The 26,322-nt window shown below is 46.2% G+C and overlaps 1 protein-coding gene across 4 annotated transcripts in view; it reads left to right on the forward strand.

Annotated features, from left to right (window-relative positions):
• ABCG2 (ATP binding cassette subfamily G member 2 (JR blood group)) overlaps positions 1-26,322 on the forward strand; it is a 220,922-nt gene that overhangs the window by 140,983 nt on the left and 53,617 nt on the right. For 3 of the 4 annotated variants that reach the window (XM_088464448.1, XM_088464450.1, XM_088464449.1), the window contains one exon: positions 22,466-22,680. In XM_088464448.1, the coding sequence (XP_088320574.1) occupies positions 22,466-22,680 (215 nt within the window). Of the gene's footprint in view, positions 1-10,063; positions 10,223-22,465; positions 22,681-26,322 lie in introns of those variants that run through there. The other variant, XM_088464452.1, reaches the window with a different exon arrangement.

A 26,322-nucleotide genomic window follows, 5' to 3' on the forward strand; every position in this document is an offset into this window, starting at 1 on the left:
GCCATTTAAGATCCACTGAGCTCAGTGGTTCAAACGGCGGTCCTTGGAGAGCCCTCAGGACCACAGCCAAATCCCAAGGCGCCACAGGTGGAACAAAGGGCGGCTGAATGCGGACAACACCTTGCATAAAGGTGCGCACATCCGGGATTGTAGCAATCCTACGGTGAAACCAGACAGACAGGGCCGAAACCTGTACCTTCAAAGAAGCAAGGCGAAGCCCATGATCTAGTCCCGCTTGTAGGAAGGCGAGAATCCGAGACCGACGAAACTCCCGCGGTGCATAACCTCTCGGTCGACACCACTGGAAGAACGTATGCCACACGCGATGGTATATCCTCGCGGAAGACGGTTTCCGAGCTCGCAACATGGTACGCACCACAGAGCTGGAAAACCCCCGGGACCTCAGCATGGCCGTCTCAACAGCCACGCCGTCAAAGACAGCCGAGTCAGGTCTGGGTGAAGACAAGGACCCTGAGATAGAAGGTCCGGTCGTAGCGGCAACCGCAGAGGACTGTCCACGGACAGACCCTGAAGGTCTGAGAACCAGTGCCGTCTGGGCCACACGGGAGCTATCAACAGGAGCGTCCCTCCTTCCTGTTTGAATTTCCGGATTACCCGTGGAAGAAGGGAGACCGGAGGGAACAGGTATGCGAACCGGAACGTCCACCGGACGGACAGAGCATCCACCAGAGACGCCCCTTCGTCTCTTGTGCGAGACCCGTACACCGGCAACGCTATGAGGTCGATCTCTGGAAGACCCCACCTGTCCACCAGCAGTTGAAAAACGTCCGGGTGCAGGGACCATTCCCCCGGATGAACGTCCTGGCAACTTAGAAAGTCCGCCTCCCAATTTAGCACTCCCGGGATGAAGACCGCTGATATGGCCAGAAGATTGCGCTCCGCCCAAACCAGGATCCGAGAGACCTCTACGAGAGCCGCCCGACTGCGGGTTCCTCCTTGCCTGTTTATGTAGGCCACGGTGGTAGCGTTGTCCGACTGGACCTGTACCGGGTGACCCTGGAGAAACCGATGTGCCTGCTGGAGAGCATTGAAGACCGCACGGAGTTCCAAGATATTTATGGGAAGCTCCGCTTCTGTCGGCGTCCACCTGCCCTGGAACAAGTGTGGACCCGAAACCACTCCCCAGCCCCGAAGACTGGCTTCCGTTGTCAACAGGACCCAATTTGGAACCCAGAACGGACGTCCCTTGTTGAGGTGGGTCGTCTGTAACCACCAAGCAAGGGACAGGCGAACCTCCGGGGTGAGCACAATCGTCTGGGACTTCAGAGACTGAGGCAGCCCGTTCCACTTGGACAGGATCAGGTGCTGCAGAGGTCTGGAGTGAAACTGCGCGTATTCCACCATGTCGAACACCGACACCATGGAGCCCAGTAACCTCATCGCCGAGTGTAGGGACACCCGGCAGCTGTGCAGACAACTGCGCACCCTTGACTGTAAAGCAGAGATCTTGTCCTCCGTCACGAAGATCCTTTGCTGTCCCGAGTCCAATAAGGCTCCAAGATGCAGAATCCTCCGAGACGGGATTAGAGTGGACTTCTGCCAGTTGATTAGCCAGCCGTGCCGTTGCAGCAGTGCAATGGTCAGGTCCAAGTGGCGTAACAGGAGCTCTGGAGATCCTGCCACCAATAACAGGTCGTCCAAGTACGGCAACATGCGGACTCCCTGCAGCCGCAGAGAAGCCGCCATGACCGCCATCACCTTGGTGAAAACCAGTGGTGCTGTCGCCAGGCCAAAAGGTAACGCCCGAAACTGGAAGTGGTCGCTGCGGATTGCAAACCTGAGGAACTGTTGATGGCGCAAAAGAATAGGGACATGCAGGTAAGCGTCCTGTATGTCCAATGACACCATGTAGTCCCCAGGTTCCAGCGCCAGAATGATGGACCGTAGGGTCTCCATCCGAAACTTCGGTACCTGCAAAGACCTGTTGAGTGCTTTGAGGTTGAGAATCGGATGATACGACCCATTGGGTTTCTGTACCAAAAAAAGATTTGAATAGAAACCCTGGCCCCTCTGGGAGAATGGAACAGGCACTATAACTCCAGCCTGGAGCATAGTGTGCAATACCTTCCGCAGCTCCGTAGCCTTGTTTCGGTCTGATGGTAGACCCGTGGTGAAGAATCGAGCCGGGGGTCTGTGCCGGAAGGAGAGGGCGTACCCGTGGGAGACCACCTCCAGAACCCAAGTGTCTGTCGTAGTGGTCGACCAACACTGGGCGAACTGCAGCAGGCGGCCTCCCACCCTGGGATCCCCCAAAGGGAGGCCCGGACCGTCAGGCCGCAGGCTTGTCATCTGGCTTGGGGGCCGGACGTCTGGTACTCCATGCCTGCTTCCGGGGCTTGACCGATTTCTTAGGGCCAGCCTGTCGAGGAAACGACTGTGGTTTGGCCCTGCCCTGGGCCCTAGATGACCGAAAGGACGATGGTCCAGAACCAGAAGGAGCAGCGGCCGACGGGAGACAAGCCAATTTGGCTGCCGCCAGCGTGGCCACAATCTTATCCAGATCCGGACCGAAGAGAACTTCTCCGGTAAACGGCAACGCCTCCAGACCCTTTTTGGAATCTGCGTCCGCCTTCCAGGATCGCAGCCACAAGGTGCGACGAGCAGCTACCGCTGCTGAAGAAATCCTAGACACCAGAGTACTAATGTCTAGGGCCACCTCGTTGATGTAGGTGGCCGAATCACGGAGATTGCCAATCAACTCCGCCTGTTCGGCCGGACAGTCGGAATCAAAAGAAGCCTCTAATGAATCCGCCCAGCGCTCCATCGCTCTGGCAACCCAGCAAATGGCCATAGCCGGCCGTGCTACCCCCCCCGCAAGGGAATAAGCGGACTTCAGGCAGATCTCCACCTTGCGGTCCGTAGCATCCTTAAGGGAGGACATGGATGGCATCGGCAATGTGGCACTACGGACAAGACGGGTCACGTGAGAATCCACCTGTGGAGGGGATTCCCACTTTGCAAAATAATTATCCGCTAACGGATAAGCCACCGCCAGGCGTCTCTGCGGCTGGTATCTTTTGCCAGGCTGTTTCCACGCCTCCTCTAAATGGTCCACCAACTGACCCAAAAGAGGAAAGACTGTGGCATCGCCCTTCACATCTTTGAAAAAGGCATACTTAGATTTAGCCGCTGGGGGAACTTCGTCCTCAATCACCAAGGCTGTGCGGACCGCCCGAATAAGTCCAGGAATATATACTTTGGACTTAGCATCAGCGTCCTTAGCATGGAGAGGTTCCTGATCGTAAGGATCCAGAATCTCCCCATCATCAGACGTCCCCTCGTCATCCTCATAAGGAGCCGACAGAGACGCCACCGGCCGTTTATGCGGCCGCATCACAGACTCCCCTTGCAACACATCCGACAAGTGCTGTACAGAACTCGTCAGGGAGTTAACCCACGCTGGCTCCTGAGAAACCGGGAGCGGGGAAATAGGGATACTGTGGGGTACCACCAATTGTCGTGGGGAACCCTGCATGGGTGACGACACCACTGACTGCTGGGACAAACCCATCGGTGTAAACGCGGGCTGCGGAGCTAACTGGCCCACTAAGGCTGTAAGCGCTTGAGCGAAACAAGCCCAGGGTGGCTCCTGTACCGTCGCAGTAACCGTAAGAGGCCGCGTCATAGACAAACACTGCCGGCAGAGGCCCTCCGCGCTACCCTCCCCCTCCGCTGACGGTACCTTACACGTAGTACACTGTAGCCGAAGGGGAAAATCACTTTCAGACATGATGGCACCACGTATGTGACCCCTCTCACCAATTATATATTTAAGAGGCGAGAGACCACCCTGCAGCACCGCATCGCAAGGGCTTAGCAGAAAACACAGGGACAGTATAAAGCTGACAGTTTAGAAAAAAAGTTACAGGCAGCAGCGCTAGCACAGTCACATAGAATGCAGAGAAATAACAATTCCTGCACTAACAGCGCTGATCACTCAACTACACAGACACAGGGCCTGGTAGGACACAGCGCTGCATACACAGAGCTGACCACAGCGGAGGAGAGGTATGCGGGGGGACCCAGACCACGATGCTTCCAATGCAGGCTTCCAGCAGCGTTCACCATGCTTCAGAAAAGATGGCCGCCGAGGAGCAGAGAGAAGGCTGGCCTGGGGGAGGAGCGCTGACACAGGGCCAGTCAGCACAGTGCAGAGAGGGCTGTGTGCAGCGGGGGAGGTGCCGGCTGTGAGACAGGGAAGGCACGCTCCCCTGGCATGCATTTAACCCCTGGGACGCCGCAGCGCTACCGCTCTGCTGCGGTCCGCTGTCCCAGGGGGGGTAGTGGAAGCGCAGGTTGGTCGCCTGGCTCCACGCTGCAGCCAGTCCCCAGGGAGCCCCCTGCCTGGGGACTTAGGACCATGTGATCAGCGGGGACCCCCCGCGGGACCCCGCTGCTTACCTCTGTCCCCCTTGAATCCGGCCATGGTCCGGAACATCTGGGGTCACCACTAGCTGTGACCCCAGATGTCCACCAGCATCCCCGGATCAGTACCGGCGTTCTGTTACCGGCGGGGTGTAGGGAAGACAGCATGGACGTCAGGACTGACTGTCCATGCTGTTCATCCAGATGTGCAGCCACAGCTGCATGAAGAAAAAGCTTCAGGGGCTCTTCTAAGCCCCCCTCTAGCAGGTGCCTCCGACTCCGGCCGGGCACCAAACGAAACTGAGATGCCTTGGCTCGGGGGCGGGGTATAGGAGGGGGACCTAGTGCATCCTGGGAGGCTGAAAGCTTAACTCTTTGGTGCCCGATGACTGACGTCTCACACCTATACCCAAGGTATCCTGTGGATACCCTATGGACCCTGAAGTAGAAAATGGTGTTAACAGTACTATAAGGAATAATGGGCTTGAATCCACATGGATCGCAACTGCGATGGTGACTGCGATGATATGCTAATCCACTACGATGCTATGCCATCTCAGCACAACATAAGGATGCCCACCTTACCTTACACACATCTGTATTACTTAACAAGACTGCAAAGCCATCGGTAACATTGAGTACAATCGCAGCCTCACACACATTTGCACAAGCTCTGACCTTTAATCAGAAATTGCTAACGTTTCGGTACACAGTGAGAGCTCAGGCTGTGTATGGTATTCCAGTGCCTAATTTATGCACGCCCCTGCAACGGTATTCAAACGCAGTGGCATGCCTGCGTTTCGCTGACCACGCCCCCATCACCACCCCCAAACGGTGCTTCCTATCAATCACTCTGCGATGGTTCTGTGTAGTCACTGCAATCAGGGCCGGCCCGAGCCTAATTTTTTTGGTAAGCGGCTATAGATTTTGGTGCCCCTTGGTGAAATAAAACCTCATATTTCAGTGTGTGAAATATCGGGAGTACAGGTAATGATGTAACAATTACAAAAAAAAAAACAATTACAAAAGTGTTATAGTGCCCTTATACAGCAGGATCAACCTGGGTGCTAAGCTACAATTATACCCAAAGATACAAATTCAGAGAGAGGGTGACAGCACTCGGTGACAGGGAAAGGGTGACGACAGGGAGAGGGTGACAGCACTGGGTGACGGAAAGGATGACAGCACTGGGTGAGGGTGAAAGGGAAAGAGTGACGACAGGGAAAGGGTGACGACAAGGAGAGGGTGACAGCACTGGGTGACGGAGAGGGTGACAGCACTGGGTGACAGGGAGACAATGACAACAGGGAGAGGGTGACAGCAGTGGGTGATGGGGAGAGGGTGACAGCCAGTGGAGGATTAATACACAGCATTTCAATTTTCTTACCTGAGCCCAGAACTGCAGTGTAGCTCGTGGAGGTGGCTCCTCCTTGGCCTTTTAGCGCCGGGGACGGTCACAAGATGTCAGATCCCCGGCGCCCAAGCACAGCCTTCAGAGAGGGGAGGAAACCGGGGAACAGAAGGTAAAAGGGGAGGAGCTGAGTAGAGGGGAGAGCGTGGTCCCTCCAGCCTTGCCCGGACGGACTCCCATAAGCCAGGCTGTCCCTATGGGGGGAGGAGCCGAGGATAGGAGAGGAGAAGAGAGAGCGGCCCCTCCTCCCCCTCCAGCCTTGCACGGACGGACTCCAGTAAGCCAGGCTGTCCCTATGGGGGGAGGAGCCGAGGATAGGGGAGGAGAAGAGAGAGCGGCCCCTCCTCCCCCTCCAGCCATGCCTGTAGTTTCAATCACTGACAGTGTACAGGCTGCGGCACTGGCGGGCCGCGCAGCGGCACAGTATAATAAGTCAGTGTGACTTATTGTATTGCTGGCTGCTGTGGCGGACAGAGGCGGGACTGAGGAGATGGCGCCCTTACAGCTAGGCGCCGTACGCGGTAGTGTACCTCGCGTAATGGGCCGGCCGGCCCTGACTGCAATCGAGATCTCGATTGCAGTCACTGGTTCGTGCACTGCGATGCATACGTATGCGCAGAATGCAACAATCGGCCATCTGCGTGTGTAATCGCATTTGCGATCCTTGCTGAATCAGGCCCAATGTACATGCGTGTGCCTAATAATACTATAGATACACGTTCTAAACCCTATCCCCTAGTTATCTACATGAAAAACTGCAGTTTATCCAATTTCCATGCCTTACATTTTGCTCAATATTTCTGGAGGGTGATTTCATATTTGAAAAATATCTGTATATTTATAAGAAAAAATAGTATTATATCCCTAACCAAGCAGGCCAAAATACCGTACATATTTAATCTACAAAATGTAGTTCATTATGCCAAAGGGTACACTGTACATTGTGTGTTTAGGAAAGTTTGTTTATATCTCTCGAGCAGCTGTTTCAGGGACAATCCATACAGGTAACCAGACTCACCTTTGCCTCAATGCTGTCAGTTCATTGAATAACAGCTTACACAACACTCTTTGTCAGAGGCGTAGAATGCTTATCTAACGTGGCAAATGTCCCTGCGGTGTTATAAAGCAGTAAAGTCAGTCAGTTATAACACACGCAAAATAAGTTACAAAACCAAACCCTGAAATTACCCTTTCATTTTATGAAATAATTTTTTTGGAATAGTCATAATCTGATTCTACTACTTTTGTTTCTTGCTCTAGAAAATCACATCTAAGAATCCAATATTCTTTTGTTTGTTTTGTTTCAACCAATGTTTATTGAATACCCATAAACAGGAAAAAATGCTGTTACATCAATAATGATAAAAGTAGACAAAACAGGTAAATTTTCACACTGTCACAAACACAGCAGCAACATACAGATAACCATATTCTATTTTAGGGACCCCCCAACTATTACTGTATATAATAAGAAACAAAAAATAAATAAATTGCAAAACAATAATATGGGCAACTCCTGGACCATGAAACCCCTCAGACAGGTGTATTTTGAAATCACTTGAAACAATTAAATTGTACACAGGTAGCGCAAAAATTTAAATCCATTACTTATGTGATCTCTAATGGTAATTGCAATGTGGTTTCAATAATGATGTATCTTGGGTAAAAAAAGAAATAATATTTAAGGTGGCCATACACGGAAGCTCTATCATTAAAAACAAGCTGACTAGTTGGCTGGTTTGAACATTAAATACAAAATAATTGGGAGAATCTCCCTTAAGTTAACTTATTGTCCCTCAAAACGGCTTTGCTATTTAATCACGTAACTCTTTATTGCAGTATTCCTTTTTGTGTTTGGCAGTTCTAATGCTGGCCATACACGCTACAATTATCGGAGCGATCCGCCCGATATCCGCGGATCGCCTCGATAATTGTAGCGTGTGTACGGGCGACCGAGGGTTAAATATTGCTCGGTTGGGCATGCCGGATTGTCCAGCATGCCCGTCCGATGCGATATTTATAAGGTAAAGGGGGAGATGTATTAACGGCAAAATGCGGTAAAACCCCCGAAAATGCAGTTTTCGGGGGTTTTACCGCATTCCCCGTATGTATTAAGCAGTAGAATGCAGCGCATTCTGCTGCTTCGCGTCGCTAGGTAACGCCACCTTCAGGTAGCGTTACCCAATAGAAGCCTATGGGCTTCTTAGCGCGACGCTCGGGGCTGGGAGAGATCCGATCGGATCCCTCCCATGAGCCCCCGCGACCCGCGGCCTTCTGCGCATGCGCAGAAGGACTTCTGGGTGTTCAACCCGGAAGTCCCTCTGCCCGGCAGCATCGCAAAGGACAGCTCTCATCGAGAGAGCTGTCCTTTGCGAAATCCTTGGTACATACCGCGGTAATGAACCGCGGTATGTACGCGAAGTCGGGGGGATGTACCGCAACGGCGATGTCGCCGTTAATACATCTCCCCCAAACAGTCATAAGGTGCATACAAACGGTCAGATTTATCAGATGAACAATTGAATGATTTGAACGATCTGAACGATTTAATGAACGATTTGACCAACTATTTAAACTATGAACGATTTTTAACTGCATTAAAATTACTGAAATCGTCCAAAACTGACTGCAAACACAGCATGGTTTGAACGATAACTATTTTAAAAATCGTTCATATCTGAAGGAAAATCTGACATCTGAAATGTTTGATGTTTGACGATGCACGTTCCTGATGGTCAGATAACGATATCTGACATCTGATGTGTTTGTAGTCAGTTTTTGATGATTTCAGTCATTTGAATGCAGTCAAAAATCGTTCATAGGGCCTGATTCAGACCCACTCGCGAGCGGCTGTCCGCTCGCAAGTGGGTCGATGTTCTGCACTGAGCATGCGCACGATGGAGGGAGCTCCGTCGTGCGCATGCGCCAGACGCGACGAGCGAAGGACTTTCCTTCGCTCGTTGTGTCTGATCAAAGGGGGCGTGCTGTCGATTAACAGCACGCCCCCTTTGGTGGGCGTGCCTCCCTGATGGGGGCGTTCCTAAGGGAACGCCTCCCATCAGAAGCCGGCCCACTGACATCACTAGTGATGTCAGTGGGAGTGATTTTGGCTCTGATAGAGCCAAAATCACTCCGGGCCTTGCGGTTGAAAACCTCAACTACAGGCTCCGGCTCGCAGTTTCGATGGTCGCGATGGTCAAGACCATCGCGGCCATCAAACTGCACGCTCGTATAGGCTGTGGGTGGTGACCCACAGCTATACGAGCGTCCAGGAGGACGCTCCATAGTTATGGAGGCCGGCCCTCATTCAGAGCGTGCGCTCTGCTCAGAGCGTACGGCTCTGAATGAGGGCCATAGTTCAAATTGTTGGTCAAATCGTTCATCTCACAAATCTGACTGTGTGTATGCACCATTAGATGTCAGATATCGTTATCTGACCATCGGGAACGCGCATTGTTCAAACATGTCAGATTTTCCTTCAGATATTAACTATTTTTAAGATCGTTATCGTTCAGATCTGAAGAAAAATCTGACCGTGTGCACCAATACACTGGAAGGAACACAGAAATGTCTCCTACACCAGAGAGGAGGTGACCTGTGTGCAGATTACTCCGTGCGGGCCTCCCTTCCCTTAAACCACCCCTGCACTGTGTTGGGGTGACGAGGCTTCCTACCCCTGGATCACGGTATGCAAAACACTACTCCTGTGCTCTACCAATTCTCCTTATATAGATTTTGCTAAATAGTCACAAAGTAAAAATAAACTCAGGTATATTCAACAGAATAAATATAAATATGCCCTGGGGTCTAATACAAACACTATGTACATAGGCTTTGTGACATTGCCTCATTTTTTTTTTCTATGACAATAATTCCTATATGGTGGTCTGCTGAAATAACAAGATCTAGCTGTACCACCACACCTGCTAATGATCTATTTTCTTTCAGATCACAAGAGCACTGCAAGTTGTGTGGTCTGTGAGTTCTCATATACAGTACTTGTTACTATACAACTAGTTATTTTTGTTATCTGGAATGAGGATGGTAAAAAAAAAAAAATGTGTTAGTGAAATGATCCATGTAGAGTTGGTGCCTACTAGCCTTGCGCGGCGCCTGCGGCATGCAGCCTAATTGCTATGTAAATGGCGTACGCAGTCTCCTCCCCCAGGAACGGACAATAGGCTAGCGGCTATGATCATTCATTGTGGGGGAAGTCCACGCCCCACAAGTGTATCTGTCCGGGCTTTATCCTCTCCGTGCATTGCACTGTGCAGGGACCGGGAGTACAGAAGTTTGGTAACAGGCTGCAGATCTGTGTGCACGTTACATATATCTGCATATCTCCTATTTCTATCTGCAAGAAGTCCCCACATCCTGCCCCAGCCATAATCACATCACTGATTGACCATATAACCTTTATGATTGGTAAGTGCTTTCATGCTGTATTTAATGTTACCAGGTGAGTCCAGATTTCAGCAAACTACTCTGTATTATTTTCTGAGCATACATCATTTCCTAGAAAACGTACTGGAATAGAGCATGAGCCAGGAGGTATCGTTTTTCTGTTATTTGATGGTTGTGTTTTCTGCGATACCATTTTTTTCCCTTAATAGTTTAGCTTAGAAAATTGTGAATAAAATCACATACACTGGTATTGCAATAGGGAGCAATTTTACAATGTAATGTAAATTAGACCATTGTAGTACAGTAACATTCTTCTCAATACTGTGGAACATTTACAGTAATTAGCCACATGTTGTTTTACCTAGAGCTGTACTTGAAGCTTCTGTTTAGCAGGAATTGGTCTTTAATTATGTAATATTTTTGTTTACCCTAAAATACAGGTAAAGCTGGAACTTGTAGTTCGTAAATAGCTAGATCCGATCTGGTCACCTGGAGTAAACCACTTTTCTTTTTCTTTTTTTGCATTAATCATCCTATATGGTTACCAACTAGTTAAGCTGCATACACACACAACAATTTTTTGACTGATTATCGATAACGTTATTGTTTATCGTTCAATCGTTGAAAAAATCGTTCACTTTCTGAGTTAAAACGATGAACGATCATCGTTCATGTGCGTTCACGTTTGTAGTTTGTAGTTCAGTTATGGAGCGTACACACGGTCAGATTTGTCAGATGAACGATTGAACGATTTTACCAAAGTTTTGAACGATTGAACGATTTTTGACTGCATTAAAATGAATGGAATCGTCCAAGTCTGACTGCAAACCCATCAGATGTCAGATATCGTTATCTGACCATTGGGAACGCGCATCGTTGATCGTCCATCGTTCAGGCATGTCAGATATGAACGATTTTCCTTCAGATATGAACGACTGAACGTTTTTTAAATCGTTATCGTTCAGATCTGAAGGAAAAATCTGATCGTGTGTATGCACCATTAGACTGACCAACTCAACGATTTTCAGTAAGGGAATATGCAAAAATCGTTTGTAGTTCAAAAAAATCGTTCATTACATTTAGTAAATGAACGATTGTAGTAAAACAATTTTCGTTAATTTTTCCCTTGAAAAAATGAACGAAAATCGTTTATTAAAATCGTTCATTTACTAAATCGTTGTGTGTGTGTGTATGCAGCTTTAGTAGTACATTTACTGACTGTAAAAAGCACGGCTAAGAAAAAAAGTAGTTGTTAATAATCAGCCTCCTATGTCCATACAATAAGCCTTTATTACAGATTGTGCTTCAAATGGCTTAATTACATATCAGTAACTAATGCTAGCAATCCACATACTTTTATAGTCGTGTCATAAAAATACTTCCAGGTGTATTCTGGTCCGAGCTTTTGTGAGATCTGATAAAAAATGAGTAAAATCCAGATTGCACGCTTTGCATGTGCACACACAGATTCTTCTGCTTATGGAGCAAACACACGGTCAGATTTGTCAGATGAACGATTGAACGATTTTACCAAAGATTTGAACGATTTTTGACTGCATTAAAATGAATGGAATCGTCCAAGTCTGACTGCAAACACATCAGATGTCAGATATCGTTATCTGACAAACGGGAACGCGCATTGTAGATCGTCCATCGTTCAGGCATGTCAGATATGTCAGATTTTCCTTCAGATATGAACGACTGAACGATTTTTAAATCGTTATCGTTCAGATCTGAAGGAAAAATCTGACCGTGTGTATGCACCATTACCTGTATCTGTACCTTGCGGAGAACAAATGATATAACACAAACATCATTTAGATTGTTCAGATTTCTATAAAATGTTCTATTAAAGTTTTGACATAACCTGCTTCCACCAGACTTTCCATAATATTGATGCTTTCTGAACAATTTAACCAAAATCAAATAAATTGTAAGATGTCATTGTAGTTAGTGGATTTCTTAAAAACAAGCTTCTATGTTTGGTAAATTTGTACAAGTTCAAGGTGTTGGGAAAACCAGAAATTTAGAATTTGGAGAATGGTATGAATACATGTGTGGATCGATCCATCTAACCACACTATCATAGCAGTTCTGTAGTTTTACACTTGGAAGTCACTGTCATCTTATTCCATTTTAACATTTCTTGTAATGTTGGCTTTTCCCTCTTTCACAAGGCACATTCTTATAATATCCACGTCTACTTCTGAAATGGTTGATGTTTAATATTCTAGCTCTGTCTCCTCCTGTGGTAATTGGTAGCTTTAGCAGAGCTATTTAATTTTTCCGATCGTCTACTCATTATTTCTGCTCGCTCCCTCCTGAGGTGTTAACTAGATATGTGTGAAAAGTTCGACTTTTGGATGCCCAAACTGCAGGGCACCCAATAGTTGAGACGGGTTAAGCTTCTTAACGCGCCTTAACCAAATGTATTTGGCGCGACATGAGCAACAAGTAATGGGTGCCAAAAGCATTTGAATATTGCTCCTCGGTCTCCTGTTACTTTAGACAGGAGATCGAACACGAAAAAACTTTGAATTCATCCAGTGCAAAGAAAAGATGGCTGCACACTCTAAATCAGACCTCCCACAGAAATATGTATAAAAATTAATATTTTTTTTTGTACTCTGAATATATTGTACTGTACATACAAGTATAAAACAACCGCCTTCTAAACCTATACAACATTTAAAAAAATGCAATATCACAAATGTATAAGAAGCTGTATTCACAGGTTTTTCTCTAAACACATGGTGTTGCAATCTTTTTGTTTACAATAAGGGGCATATGTATCAAAGCTTGATGTGAGATAAAATTGTGAAATATATATCACCAACCAATCAGCTCCAAACTATCATTTCTTAAACGCAGCCTGCAAGAAGCTGATTGGTTGGTCATCTATAACAATTTTATCTCACATGAAGCTTTGATACATATGTCCCTAAACCTTTAACAATGTCTCCACAATTGGGGTTAACCCTTTATTAGACAGAGGATTCCTGATATGAAGTCTGTAGGAATAAGGGGCCTATGTATCATGCTGACTTTTACATAATTTTATGTATCGATCCTATGTATTACTAGCACAATGCAGGAGATTTCACAGAAATCTTCGGCATAGTGCTAATTAGCACTGCAGATCGCAAGCCCCATTAATGTCAGTGGGGACTACAATCTGACCCCTATGTACTAAACTCCAAAAAGTAATTGGAGGCTCCAGGTGCAGGAGAGAGATTTTTCGATCTCTCTCTCTCGCAGCCCCTGGCCAGCCCCAGAAGCAGACACTATGCGCATGTGTCTGCTTCCCCCCGTGAAAGTCTTTAACTTATGTGAAAGACTTCTAAATGTTGGGGATATAACTTGCAGGGACAGCGGTTACCGCAACAGCTGTCCTTGCGAGTCTCCTTGGTATGTAGCGGAGATATTTTCATTGAAAATGAAAATATTCCCGGCAAGATGGATACATAATAATTGCTTCAGTGCTGCATTTATTAGTACATTGACCCCTAAATCTGTATTTTACACAGCTAACTGTCGTGTCAGACTTTTATATTGAGTCACAATGTAAATTGGTATTAATGAAACTGCTCCTGGGGATATAATACAGGTCCGTTATCTGGTGCAGCAATGTGGAGGGGAAATCATGTGACGCTGTAACAAACAGATTTACAGGACAAACATGCTGCACATAAAGCTCGGTTTAGCCTCGGGTGGGATCGGCTGCAGTCAGGGCTGTGTAGACACCCGGTATCTCCGTATGGTGGCCCCTTAATGCCTGCCCGCATTTCTGAAGTGCATACTGTGTGGAGTCACCTTGGGCTGCAATGATAGCCGTATGCCGTGCTGTTAAAATGCCAGTAATGAGTCTATGCTTGCTGCGCTGCCGTATGTGTGGAACAGCCTGTCCTCAGACGCTTCACCTGTGCTGACTTGCTCAACATGTTTCCGTCCCAAAAAAATATTGGACCCCCCCCCATGTGGGTCACTGTGCAGTGAAGTAACTGTCAGATCAAGCTTTGTTTTGTTTGATATGCAAAACATGCTGGAGCTTGGCAAATTTCACAATGTAGCAGCCCCCCTAGAAACTTAAGGAGGCTGCTATTGCAATCGGAAACGGAATGATATCTGCTGCGGAACCCATATAATACATTCAGGGGATGCTTACATTTTGTGGGTATCCCCCTGAAAACGTCCATTTTCAGGTGAGTTATCTCAAAATTTGCTTAATATATATGCTCCTTAGACATTGGTGTCCCCAGATAACAACACACACACTGGGGGAGATGTATGAAGCCCAGAAGCGGTATCCGCGCACGTTATGTGCGCTGATACCGCTTCTCCCCGATGTATGATCGGGGGTCTGGGCGGTAAATGACAGGGGCGCTATGCGCCCTCGTCATTATCGGCGCTGCTATCTACAAGATAGCAGCGCCGAGCGGCAGGGCCATGTATGAACGGTCATACCGCATGACCGTTCGGTCGGCTGTGGCTGTCGTTATCGACCGCTACAGCCTGGCGCTAGCCTATCCCCACAGCAGGGACAGCGCTGTCCCTGCTGCGGCGGCTGCCGGCTCCAGGCTGCACGCGGGGATATCGTGATACTTGCGAGATCCCGCGCATGCTCAATGGAGCCGGCCGAGCCTGACACACATCGCATCAGCACTAGGCTGATGCGATGTGGTCTGTAGCGGGTAGCGCCGGAGGGGGGAGTTAACGCTTCCCCTTTCCGGCCGATGAGATGTTCACGCATCTCACCGGTAGTGCTTCCTGCTTCGCCTCGGTAAAGAGGCGAAGCAGGAAGCGTTATAGCGGCACTTAACATGCCGCTATCATACATCTACCCCACTGACTGTTGAGGAATTTTGTGATGTTTTACAAATTATAATGCTGATAGGCTCTGGATCCCATAATTGTAATTAAGTAAAGCAGATACCAAGCTCTATTTCACAAGGAGGCTACAGTGGGATCCTTTTTCTTTATTCCAGTGGTTCTCAAACTCGGTCATCAGGACCCCACACAGGTAACGTTTTCCAGGTCACCCAGCAGGTGCACAGGTGTATTCATTACTCACTGACACAGTTTAAAAGCTCCACAGTTGGTGCTAATTATTTCACTTCTGTGAGGAGACCTGGAAAAAATGCATTGTTTGGGGTCCTGAGGACCTAGTTTGAGAACCTGTGCACTTTTCTAACCCCTTCTCTCCGGTATCAAATATTCAACACGCTACCTGGTATTTAATTAGACAGCTTGATAATGACCCTCCAGTTTCTGTTTCCTAAGTGTAAAGCTGGCCATGCACCTGCACGATTTTGGGCCGATTGCCTGATGTTCGACGAGTCATATGATGGATCTTGTGAAACTCGTGTATTTGTTTAGTAAGTACAATCCGATGCGCGCTCCCGCAGCTCCTTAAATCGGATTTTATGATCAGATGTGCAGCCCACATGTTCCATCGTATCGTGTGCAGATCGTGCCATGTATTTTGTGCATTTGATGCATCGTGCGTCCATTCAAGTCATTTCAATGACTGATTCCCTAATGAGCGCGTGAGGCACACGATCGATTGTACGACTGATCGTGTGCTTTGAAATACAACAAAACATGCCGCCGGGACTGCCAGGGAGCTCCGGAGAGTCGGATGGTGAATCTGATCTGATGCTGGTCGTGCAGTTCTATGGCCAGTATAACTTTTTGTTTTTTTTGTTTTTTCTTTCACTATGGGAGATATCCTATTTTGTTATGAGGGATTAAATTGTTTATCGCTGCCTCAGCTCCCGTCTGAAATGATGGGGAGCTATTTAATTGTTTTTGGGCGCTGTTCTCGGTGGAACTAGAATACGATTCTTGGATACAAATAGTTAATCAAGCCACACAAGTAATATATGTTAAAAAGACATTTATTACAAAGTAAAGAAAGAATACTTAACTTGCTTTTAGATCTACTTAAAACATAGAGGGCTTCATTCCCCAGGAGCCTCTTCCTCCAACACCTTGGAGCTGGGATCTCATACATCAAGCAGGCGCCCATTACATTGCATATTTCTGTTCGCTGTCTCCTAAGGGGTGAAATCCGCCCAAAGTAGGGCTTCTGGGTGCCTTAACCATATCATGCCCACCTTTTGGGTGCCTTAACCAGGCCCGGCGACGGGGGTACTACGGGTACACCCGTCCCGGGCCCTAAGGTTGAGAGGGGCCCCGAGGTTTAGAAGGGCAAACAGGGAAGCGGTGCATATTTATTTACATACTCACCGCATCGGTTGGCCGGTCGGTGCAGATAAACTGACCAAAACAAACAAGCCGCTTTCCCAACCCGCTGTGACCCCCCCACCTCCAGCTACCCACGTCACTTTGTGCGCACTGCGCATGTGTAATAATGCCGCGGTGGTGGCGTCATTACATACATGAGGAGATGCTGTGTCTGGCCTGAGACGAGCGATGACAGCAGACACCCCTTCAATTCTTGAGGCAGCTGCAGCGGCACTCTAGGAGACGAGTGTGTGCTGGTGGTAGGTGTATACTTATTTTATTTAACTATATATATATATATATATATAGTTAACAGTGTCTTATATTTGTTGCTACATGTAGCACACACAGGGGCGGGTTGTAGGATAGTGGTGTGGGTCAGTCGAGGGGGGCCCCCAGAGACAACAGCGTACCGGGCCCCAAGGTTTCTGTTGCCGGCCCTGGCCTTAACTGTCACTTTAGATGGGAGAAGCCCACTTTATGCGGCTAATCCCAAGGTGAAATAATGCCCTTTATTATATTGCAGCAACCTGTGTTGGAATTTTTTTTTTCTTATTTGTATGTCAAAATCCACTATGTACAGTAAGCTGTTTTTTTTTGTGCTAAAGTTTTTTTAAAAATATAATAAAATAAATAAAAAAAAAAGCAAAGCAGATGATGCCATGGACCAATAAAACAAAAACAAAATAAACACCTCTCCCTTTCTTTCAGAACTTTAAATAAGAACAATATCCACAGAGTCAGTAATACACAACCCAAATACCTTTTGTAATGCCCTAACTCAGAGGTTCCCAAACTCTGTCCTCAAGGCACCCTAATGGTCTAGGTTTTAAGAATATATATGGTTGAGCACAGATGGTTAAATCAAAGACTGAGGTACTAAATAAGTCACCTGTGCCCAAGCAGGGTTATCCTTAAAACCTGGACCGTTTGGGTTCCTTCAGGGCCGAGTTTGGGAACCTCTGTCCTAACTAAATCAAGTTAATTAAGCTGGGTACACATGTAAATATTTTATGTCCAACCATTCAACTAGTTGATTGGTTGGAATGAAAATCTGGTAAGGTATGGGAGTAAAGTCCCCCATACATCAGAGATTGATTGCAACAATCGTGCAATTTGCAATCGATTGTGTATAAAAATCTTTCCCTTTTTCAATCGATTGCAGAATTGCCACAATCTGCAATCGATTGAAAAAGGGAAAGATTTTTATACACTATCAATCTCTGTTGCATGGGGGCCTTAACTGATGATCAGCAATTTGCTCTTAAATGCCAGAAAACAGATGAAAATGGTCGTTAGACAAGTTTGAACAAATTGTTTAGATCAAACATTTAACAAACAACAGTTTTTGCCCATTTTGCTCACTCAGGCTGCGTAGCCGGTGGCTGCCATAGTCTGTGTTAAGATTCAAAGTGTTCAGATTATAAGTGTAAATACAACTTGATAACTAAGTCAGAGTTACGCCGGAGTTAAACTGGAGGAAAACTGAGGGAAAAGAAACTCAAAACCAGAACACTTTCTAAACAACAACAAGCAAAATACTTATGTGAATGAACAAAATCAACATCTTCTGCTGTATGCATATCCAGGCAACTACTTACTGCACTCACTGCTTTGACACTGCAAATACTTCCCTATCTGTGTACTGCTCTTGTTGATTGATCTTTGTTGATCAGAACACTTCGGACTGGATCAGCTCGGGTACATTGTAATATTGTCCTCATTCAATTTGTATTGCCTTTTCTAATTGTGTCACATCTATCCACTTTAATCGTTTGTTTAATAACTAATTCCTGCACCCACTACTCACACACCTCTCCTTTATATATCACTTTTGGAGCTGCGCTCATACATTAGCAGCGCTGTTCTTTACATGTATTTTTGAACATTTAACAACTTTAATCCACACTGTCTCTATATCACACAGCCTCCACTCCAGTTTTCATCTCACTTATTACCTCGTCCACAGCATGAACACCCTTACTTCACACAACCCCCATATTCTATGTCCACATAATCCTCTACTTTATCCACCCCTCTCCTCCCCCTCCTGTCTCCTCCACTTGCTGTTCTTCCTTTTTTTTCTCTCATCAGTCTGCTTCCAACCCTCTGCTTCTTTCCCCCACCTCTCCTGTCCCTCCACTCTCAACCACCTCCCTCCATGGTCTTGTTACCCCACTACTAAGCCCCATTCCCTCCTCGTTCTGTCTGTCACCTCCAGGGCTGCAAAGACAAATTCTGGGCCCGGGTACTGCAACATCCTGTGGGACCACATCATGTATGGCTGCACCCATTTGTGAGTGGGTCTAGCATGTGAGATGCACCCACTCACAGGAGCATGGCATAGCACCCAGCAGCTGGGACTAAAGTAGTCACTACTGTATGAGGATGGCGGGACAGTCCCATAATAGCTGCATTTCTTGTCAGGCTGTATATAGATGCTAAAATGTAACACACAACAATTAAAGTGCTACTACTTTACTTTGTACATCTCTCATGTAAATAACACAAACAATCTATTTTCTGTCATAGAGATAGATGTATGAAGGACTTAATTTTGACATAACATCAGGTCATCTTATACACACACATTCCGCAGCACATATCCTAACCCACTGCTCCATGCTCCTTCCTCACTATCTACCCCTCTGTGTGGCCCCTGTCTGTCTGCCCTTCCCCTTTAGAATGTAAGCTCTCAAGAGCAGGGCCCTCATCCCTCCTGTGCTTCTCCTCCCCCTACTTATAGTATCATTTACTCCTAACTCCCCACAATGGCACCTAACACCTGGTTGCTCATGTCCTGCTGCTTGTGTTTTGCAGCTGAGTTTATAACCTTGTCCTTGTCCTGCATTGTTTTGTATTACTATTAACTGTTTTTCTTGTGTGCTCATTTATGTACTGTGTAAGGCGCTGCGGAACCTTTGTGGCGCCATATAAATAAAGGATAATAATAATAATAATAATAATAATAATAAATTGCTGACTGTCATTTGCTTTCATACCTTACCAGATTTTCATTCCAATCAATCAACTAGTTGGATGGTTGGACAGAAAATCTTTACGTGTGTATGCACCTTTTGAGTTATCTTATAAATACAAGTCAAATAGGTCTGGAGTTTTTCTGACTTTTCTGGGATTTCTGAAAATATATCTGCTATTGTTTATATGGGACTAGACTATGGCCCTCATTCAGAGGCGGTCGCAAGAAGCGATCGCTCTCTCTGAGGGCGGGTGCTTTTTTTTTGGGCGGGCGCTTCTTTTAAGTGCGGCCTCCTGGTCGCAAGCTAAGCTGTGGGTTACCACCCACAGCTTAGCTAGCGACCAGGGTCATGGTCACGATGGTCAAGACCATCGCGACCATCGGGGCTTGCGACGAGACCCTAAGGTTGGGTCTCGTCAACCGCAAGCCTAAGGGAGTTTCCTGATCGAGCAGGAAGCTCCCCACTGACATCATTGATGATGTCAGTGCGGTCGCCCACAAACGGCATGCGTTCCGGAAGGGGCAAAATGCACTGTGCCCTTTTAGTGGCGCCACGCTAAAACAGCCTGCCCTCTGCCTTTCCCACCCGCAGACCGCAGTGTTCCGCGGGTGGGAAAAGCTGTTGTGACTGATCACCGCCGGGTGAATAGATGCCATGTGCATGTGCACAGCATCTTTTCACTGTGAATGGAGAGCTTGGGGGAAGCCCAGTATCTCCGTAAGTGCTGGACACGCCCCAAGTGTTCCTCCGATCATCCATGCCCCCTTTCTGGAGTGTGCACACCTTTTGAAGCGCACAGGTACTACGTGCCCGACCCTCCGCACCCTGGCTAGTGGGAACACTACATCTGCCCATCTGTAATCATCAGACCAGTTATAATTTGTATAACTATACTGGTGGACAAAAGCAAAACGGCCCAATGATTGCAGACAGATCTGGTGGAGATTTATCAAACCTTCTAAAGAGGACAAAGGGCAGTTTTGCCCATATCAACTAATCAGATCCTAGCTATCATTTTATAGAATGTACTAGATAGAAGATAACTAGAATTGGATTGGTTGCTTGTCCTCTTTAGAAGAGTTCTTAAATCGTCTCTAAGTGTAGCTACAAATGCCTCGTCTTCCACCTAGAACAATAATAATAATGATGATGATAATGCAGACAGTGGGCAGGGAAATGTGCTACAATATGTGGCTAATGACTGATATGTGCTACGGGTGGGGACAGCGAGAGAGTAATGCATTACAGGTGGGGGAGGGGGGTAACACGTCTATCCTAGAGGGAAATTGCACAATATTGAGATTTATGGAATAAATACAGATATATTATACTATAGTAAATTATTTGTAACTAGCAGGGATATCCGGCATTGCCGGGGTTGAAGACTGGACACTGAAGTACACCTGCAGCCTTTATTTGGTTACATTGTCCTCACCTATAACTCCATTCCATTGAACTTGAAAAAGACCCCACTGTTTGCTAACATGTATGCAAGCGGTTGCGTAACTACCTGGGGTGCAAGGGGTCCGGCTGCTATGGTGCCCGAGCTGCCTCTGTGGCCCACCACTCCCCCTGCACCCAGTCACGCTCAGAAGGTGGGCCGTTCCAGTCAGGGCTGTCAATGGGGGCCCAGTTGTAGCGATGTTGATTTGGTTCCGGTACGCCAGCTGATTACAGTTGGCGCGCTGGCAGGCAGTCATGGAGAGACAGTGCCGCCAGTCGCGAGGCAATCTGTGCTCGTGGACCGGCGCCAGATACAAATTGCGCCAGTGCTGTCCATGTCTGCCGCTGCTAGCTGTAATTAGCTTGCGTCCTGGCCCCAAATCCTCACTGGCTGGCTGCTGATGACACACATGCAAAAGGCTACTAGAGGGACATTGGGGAGGTGAGTTGCTTGGGGGGGCATAATGTGTAAGTTGCATTACTATTGTGTGGAACAATGTGTGTTATGTGGCATAATCTGTAAAGGTCATTACTGTGTGGTATAATGTGTAAGGGGCATAACTGTAGTGCAGAGTTTCCCAAACTCTGTCATCAGGCACCCTAACAGTCTAGGTTTTAAGATATCCATGCTTGACCACAGGTGACATAATTGGTGTATAAGTCAATTTGATTTAACCTGATTATTGTAGAGTTCAACCATGGATATCTCTAAAACCTGGACTGTTTGGGTACCTTGAGGACCGCGTTTTGAACCTCTGGTTGTAATGTAAGGGGCACTACTACTGCATGTGTATAAGGGGTACTACTATATGGCATAACCTGAATGGTGGAATAACATGAATGGGCTCTGTGAGAGGGCAAATGTATGTGTTGTTTTTTTTTTTTACCTCCTGAAGGGGGGCATTTAAGATCTTGCTATATGGCCCACAAATTTCTAGTTACGCCCTTCCATGCAAACACAGAGGCTCTGAATTTAAAATGAACTTGCATGACTCATCAAGTTTGCTCAGAGGTTAAAATTATACTTTTGTAGCTTTCTCACAGGTTTTTGGCAGACTCACCATTTTTACTGGAGTTAGCCCCTAAACCTGAATAATTTAAGACTGTCCCCGTTTTTAGGGTTTGTGTGAGAATGTGTTGAAAAGACAAATTTCAAACCTAGGCAAAAACCTAATCCTGATGAAAGTACACCACCATGCCAAACTTGGTGGAGCTAGGTCCAAAACTCTGGCCATGCATAAAGGACATGCAAACAGACACACACACAATTTCTCACTACTTATATAGATGTTTAAAGCAAGTTAACATTCTATTGCAGACCTTCTCTAAATTATATAATATTCCATTGTGGTTCTTGGACAAAAAACAAGATTATGCAGCCCTGCTCCACATACAGTATATACATACTGTATCTCCCTTTGTAATACTATTTTAACCCTAATGAATGTTCTATGTGTAATTGTTCCATATGACTTGGATAATACTGTTTTATACAGGTAGGGTATACTTATTTTTGTGCTTTGAATCCTATTTTACACCTTGGTTCTCTGTTTATAAAGCTGTATAATGCTTTGCGTTTCTGTTCTATCCGCAGGAAGGCGGTCACATCGATATGGCAGACAAGAATTCTCATACTATGGTTCAAATTGTAGAACCGGTTATTAATGGACTTCGTGTGTCAGATAATCCCAAAAAATCATTACAAGGAGCCTCCTTGTCTTTCCACGACATCAACTACAGAGTGAAGATTAAGAGTGGCCCGATATGTTGCCGGAAGGTTCTGGAGAGAGAGATTCTGAAAGATGTCCAGTAAGTGTTTCCCTTTGTCCCTGTGTCAGTGTCCCTGACATGTAAAACTGTCCATATACTGTATGGTAATTGTGCAAACAGACAAACAAAAGATTGGTTTGAATGATCACTCTGAAAATTGCTGAAATTCTGTACCGTTCGGTTTTCAAACCTGTCCGATTGACCTGACTGTCGTTCAGGCTGTGGCTATGGATTGTCTCCATTCATTGTTTAGTGCAGTGTTGTCAAACTTGCGGCCCTCCAGCTGCAGTGGAACTACACTTCCCAGCATGCATTTCCAGTTTTGCTATTAGGGCATGCTAAAACTGTGTCAGGGCAAGCTGGGATATGTAGTCCCACAGCAGCTGGATGGCCACGAATTTGACACCCCTGGTTTAGTGTATGGAGACTCTACAATAATCAGGCCGTCTCTTCTCCCTCTTCCCTCCCACAGCCTAACCCAACACTGTCTTGCAGTGTGTGGCCAGCTTTAATATGATCCTTCTTCACAATTACTTAACTTATTTACTTAGATTTAAAGTGTACACAAATTGGAGGCAGCTATATTATGGGTTCATTGTGTATTCATGAGAATACACAATACGTTCACTTATAGCTAGGCATAGCCTGTGTATAGGATCATAAACTGAACTAGCTAGCGCTCACCTACTGAATTAAACTAATGAGTACTTTAGGTCCGTATTCAATTAGCCGCGAAAAGCCGAGATCCGCGGAAAAGTATTGCGGATTGTGACTTTTCGCCAGTCGGAAACTTATCTCCGTATTCAATTCCAAATTGTTTTCGCATACACGGAAAGTCAATGCCATGTTAATACGCGAAAAAGACTCGCCTCTGAATAGGTGGAGAAAATCCGTGCATTTTTTTTAATTTGCGGTGCAAAGGTGGGGAAACCACTCAGAACCCTTAAGACAGCCACCCAAAGGATAACTGCGTAAAAAAATCCCTAAAAAAAAAAAAAAAAAGTAAGGAACACCCCAACAAAAAAGTACTTTGAATATGGGGGCGAAAAAGTACAAAGTGGGGGGTACAAACATAAAAAAATAGTGAAATAGGCTTTTTGGGGGTCTGCAAGTATGGGTGAGGTGTCTTTTCGATTGCAGGTGTACCCCAAATTTGACAGAACCACTAATTTTCCCCAAAAAGTACTGCTTAATGCTATTCTTCACCACTTGTGCAAAGATGCTAATTAGAAGCAACTGACACAACTTAAGTACCCCAAATAGCTTTATTAGGGCTATTCAGGGGTATCTACATCGATCCCCAATGTTAGTGCATCTTTTTGGGGGTGTCACACTGATTTCCCCAAATCTGACAGCACTTTTTGCCTGGTTCACATTCGCCGGGTTGCGTTTTCGCGCCTTTTGGAATTGAATACGCCGAATAACGGGGATGCCCACGAAAAGGTTTTGTGGCCAAAACATGCGATATCGATGAAAGTACGGCGTGCAAAACTAATTGAATGCCGCCCTTAGTGTCCTCTCTCAATGATTTCGGATACAGATAATGAGTTTGATGATTTTTATTTAAAAACTTTATGTATTGCAATAAAGACAAAACAGACTAACACGAAACAATGGGAAAAGGGCTGTGGTATAAGAGAGAGACAGTAATTAGTTAGACAATGTCTAGATAGACACCAGATGTTAGACAGTTAATCGTTAGACAGGGAAAAAAGTTCGACACAGACAAAAGTTAGACACATTAAAGTTAGACATGTAAAAAGGTCGACAGGGTCAAAAGTTCGCCATGAAAATGGTCGACACAAAAATGGTCGACAATTATTATTATTTTTTATTTTATTTTTTTTAGCCCTAATCTTCACCCTAACCCTCCCCTTGGTGCCTAACCCTAACCATCTGGGTAAGTGCCTAACCCTCCAGTAAGTGCCTAAACCTAACCATAATCATAAAAAAAAAATGCGTCGACCATTTTTGTGTCGATCTTTTTCATGTCGAACTTTTGACCCTGTCGATCTTTTGTACCTGTCGATCTTTTTACATGTCTAACTTTAGTGTTTCTGACTTTTGTCTGTGTCGAACTTTTATCCTTGTTTTCCTATTAATTGTCTAACATCTGGTGTCTATCTAGACATTGTCTAACTAATGACTGTCTGTCTATAGTCGGGAACCCTGGGAAAAGAAGGTGGGGATTGTGTGGGAAAGGTGAAAAACTCTCTTTGGAGTTGGGGGGTTAATATAAGTTCTAAATAATTAACTTATATTAACCCCCCGACTCCAAATAGAGACCAATCCTCTAAGCCCGATTTTCTTGTACATAAGTGCCAAAAGAAATCTGCAGATAAGTTTTCCTCCTCTGCTAAGTTGGAGGATCTCCTAGTGGAGGCATGAGCTCATCTTGGTAAGCGCTTCTTGATTTCTAAGCGCATTTCCATTTTTATCCCCTCCCAGCGACGGACAGGGCTAAGTGGGAATCGCCTACTCCAGTAGATGCACAATTGGCTATGTTGGTCAGATCTTCTACCCTTCCTATCTCAAAATACAGCCTCCAGCAAGGATCCTACAGATAGGAAGCTAGAAATTTTTGTTAAAGCTATCTACTTTACTGAGGGAGCGAGCAGGCCTGCCAGTGGATCCGGAGCAGGCAGAAGCGCTACAGAAATCCACCCGTTTTCTTCTGGCCTCCCCGGTGACTGTTTCCATTCCTCCATCCCAGAGAGGTACCGGGTTTTATGCCAACCTGTTCCTGGTCCTGAAATTGGACATGATTGTTTTTTTTTTTTTTTTTCCCATAATCAACCTGAAATCACTGAACAGATATCTCCATGTTCCCAGGTTCCGTATGGAATCTTTGTGTTCCATAATTCTGTGGGCTTAATGGCGTCCTTGGAAATCCAGGATGCCAACTTAAATATTCCAGTCAGGGAATGCCATCATTGCTTTCTCAGTTTGGCTGTAAGGGAGGAACATTTACAATTTCGGGCTTTGCCTTTTTGGGCTTTCAACAGCTCCTCGTTTTTTCACGAATATCATGGCGGTGATGGCAGCATCTCTCAGGCGCATGGGGATTAAGGTTAAGGACCACCTCCATCTCGCAATGGATCTTCTCCAAACTCATGGCAGGCTCATCAATCGCTGGAAATCCTCTGTGACTCCATCCCACAGAATGCTTCACTTATGTGCCTTATTGCATACCCTGGACAACCTTCTGAATTTGCAAGCCAAAGTTCGAGCCTTCCTGGAGTGGCAGTGGGTTTCCATTCAACCTTGCATGCAGGTCCTGGACACTCTCTAGTCTCCACTTTCTCTCCTCCTTACAGGCCGTGTTGGATTTGGGCTCTTGGTCGCTCATTACTCGAAGTTCAGATTTCGTCCCTTTTGGTCCTCTTTTAACGTAAAGTGGCTTTGTTGCCATATGTACAGACCTTTTATCTACGTCTCAAGTCTTCATTTGTTCCTCCTGGGGCTCCGTGGGTCTAGTCTTTGGTGCTCCGTGCCCTCCAAGATACCTCTTTCGAGACCTTGTATTCGGTGGATCTTCGGGGGCTTGCGTGGAAGGCAACTTTCCTTCTAGCCATTGCATCGGCCCGTCAAGTTTCTGATTTGAGCGCATTGTCCTATCTGTTCCCTTTCCTGATTTTCCATCAGGACTGGGCAGTTCTTCGCACATGCCTTGGTTATCTT

Source organism: Taudactylus pleione, unplaced genomic scaffold (genome assembly GCF_031769625.1).
Source record: "Taudactylus pleione unplaced genomic scaffold, aTauple2 ptg000055l, whole genome shotgun sequence".
NCBI classification, from domain to species: Eukaryota; Metazoa; Chordata; class Amphibia; order Anura; family Myobatrachidae; genus Taudactylus; species Taudactylus pleione.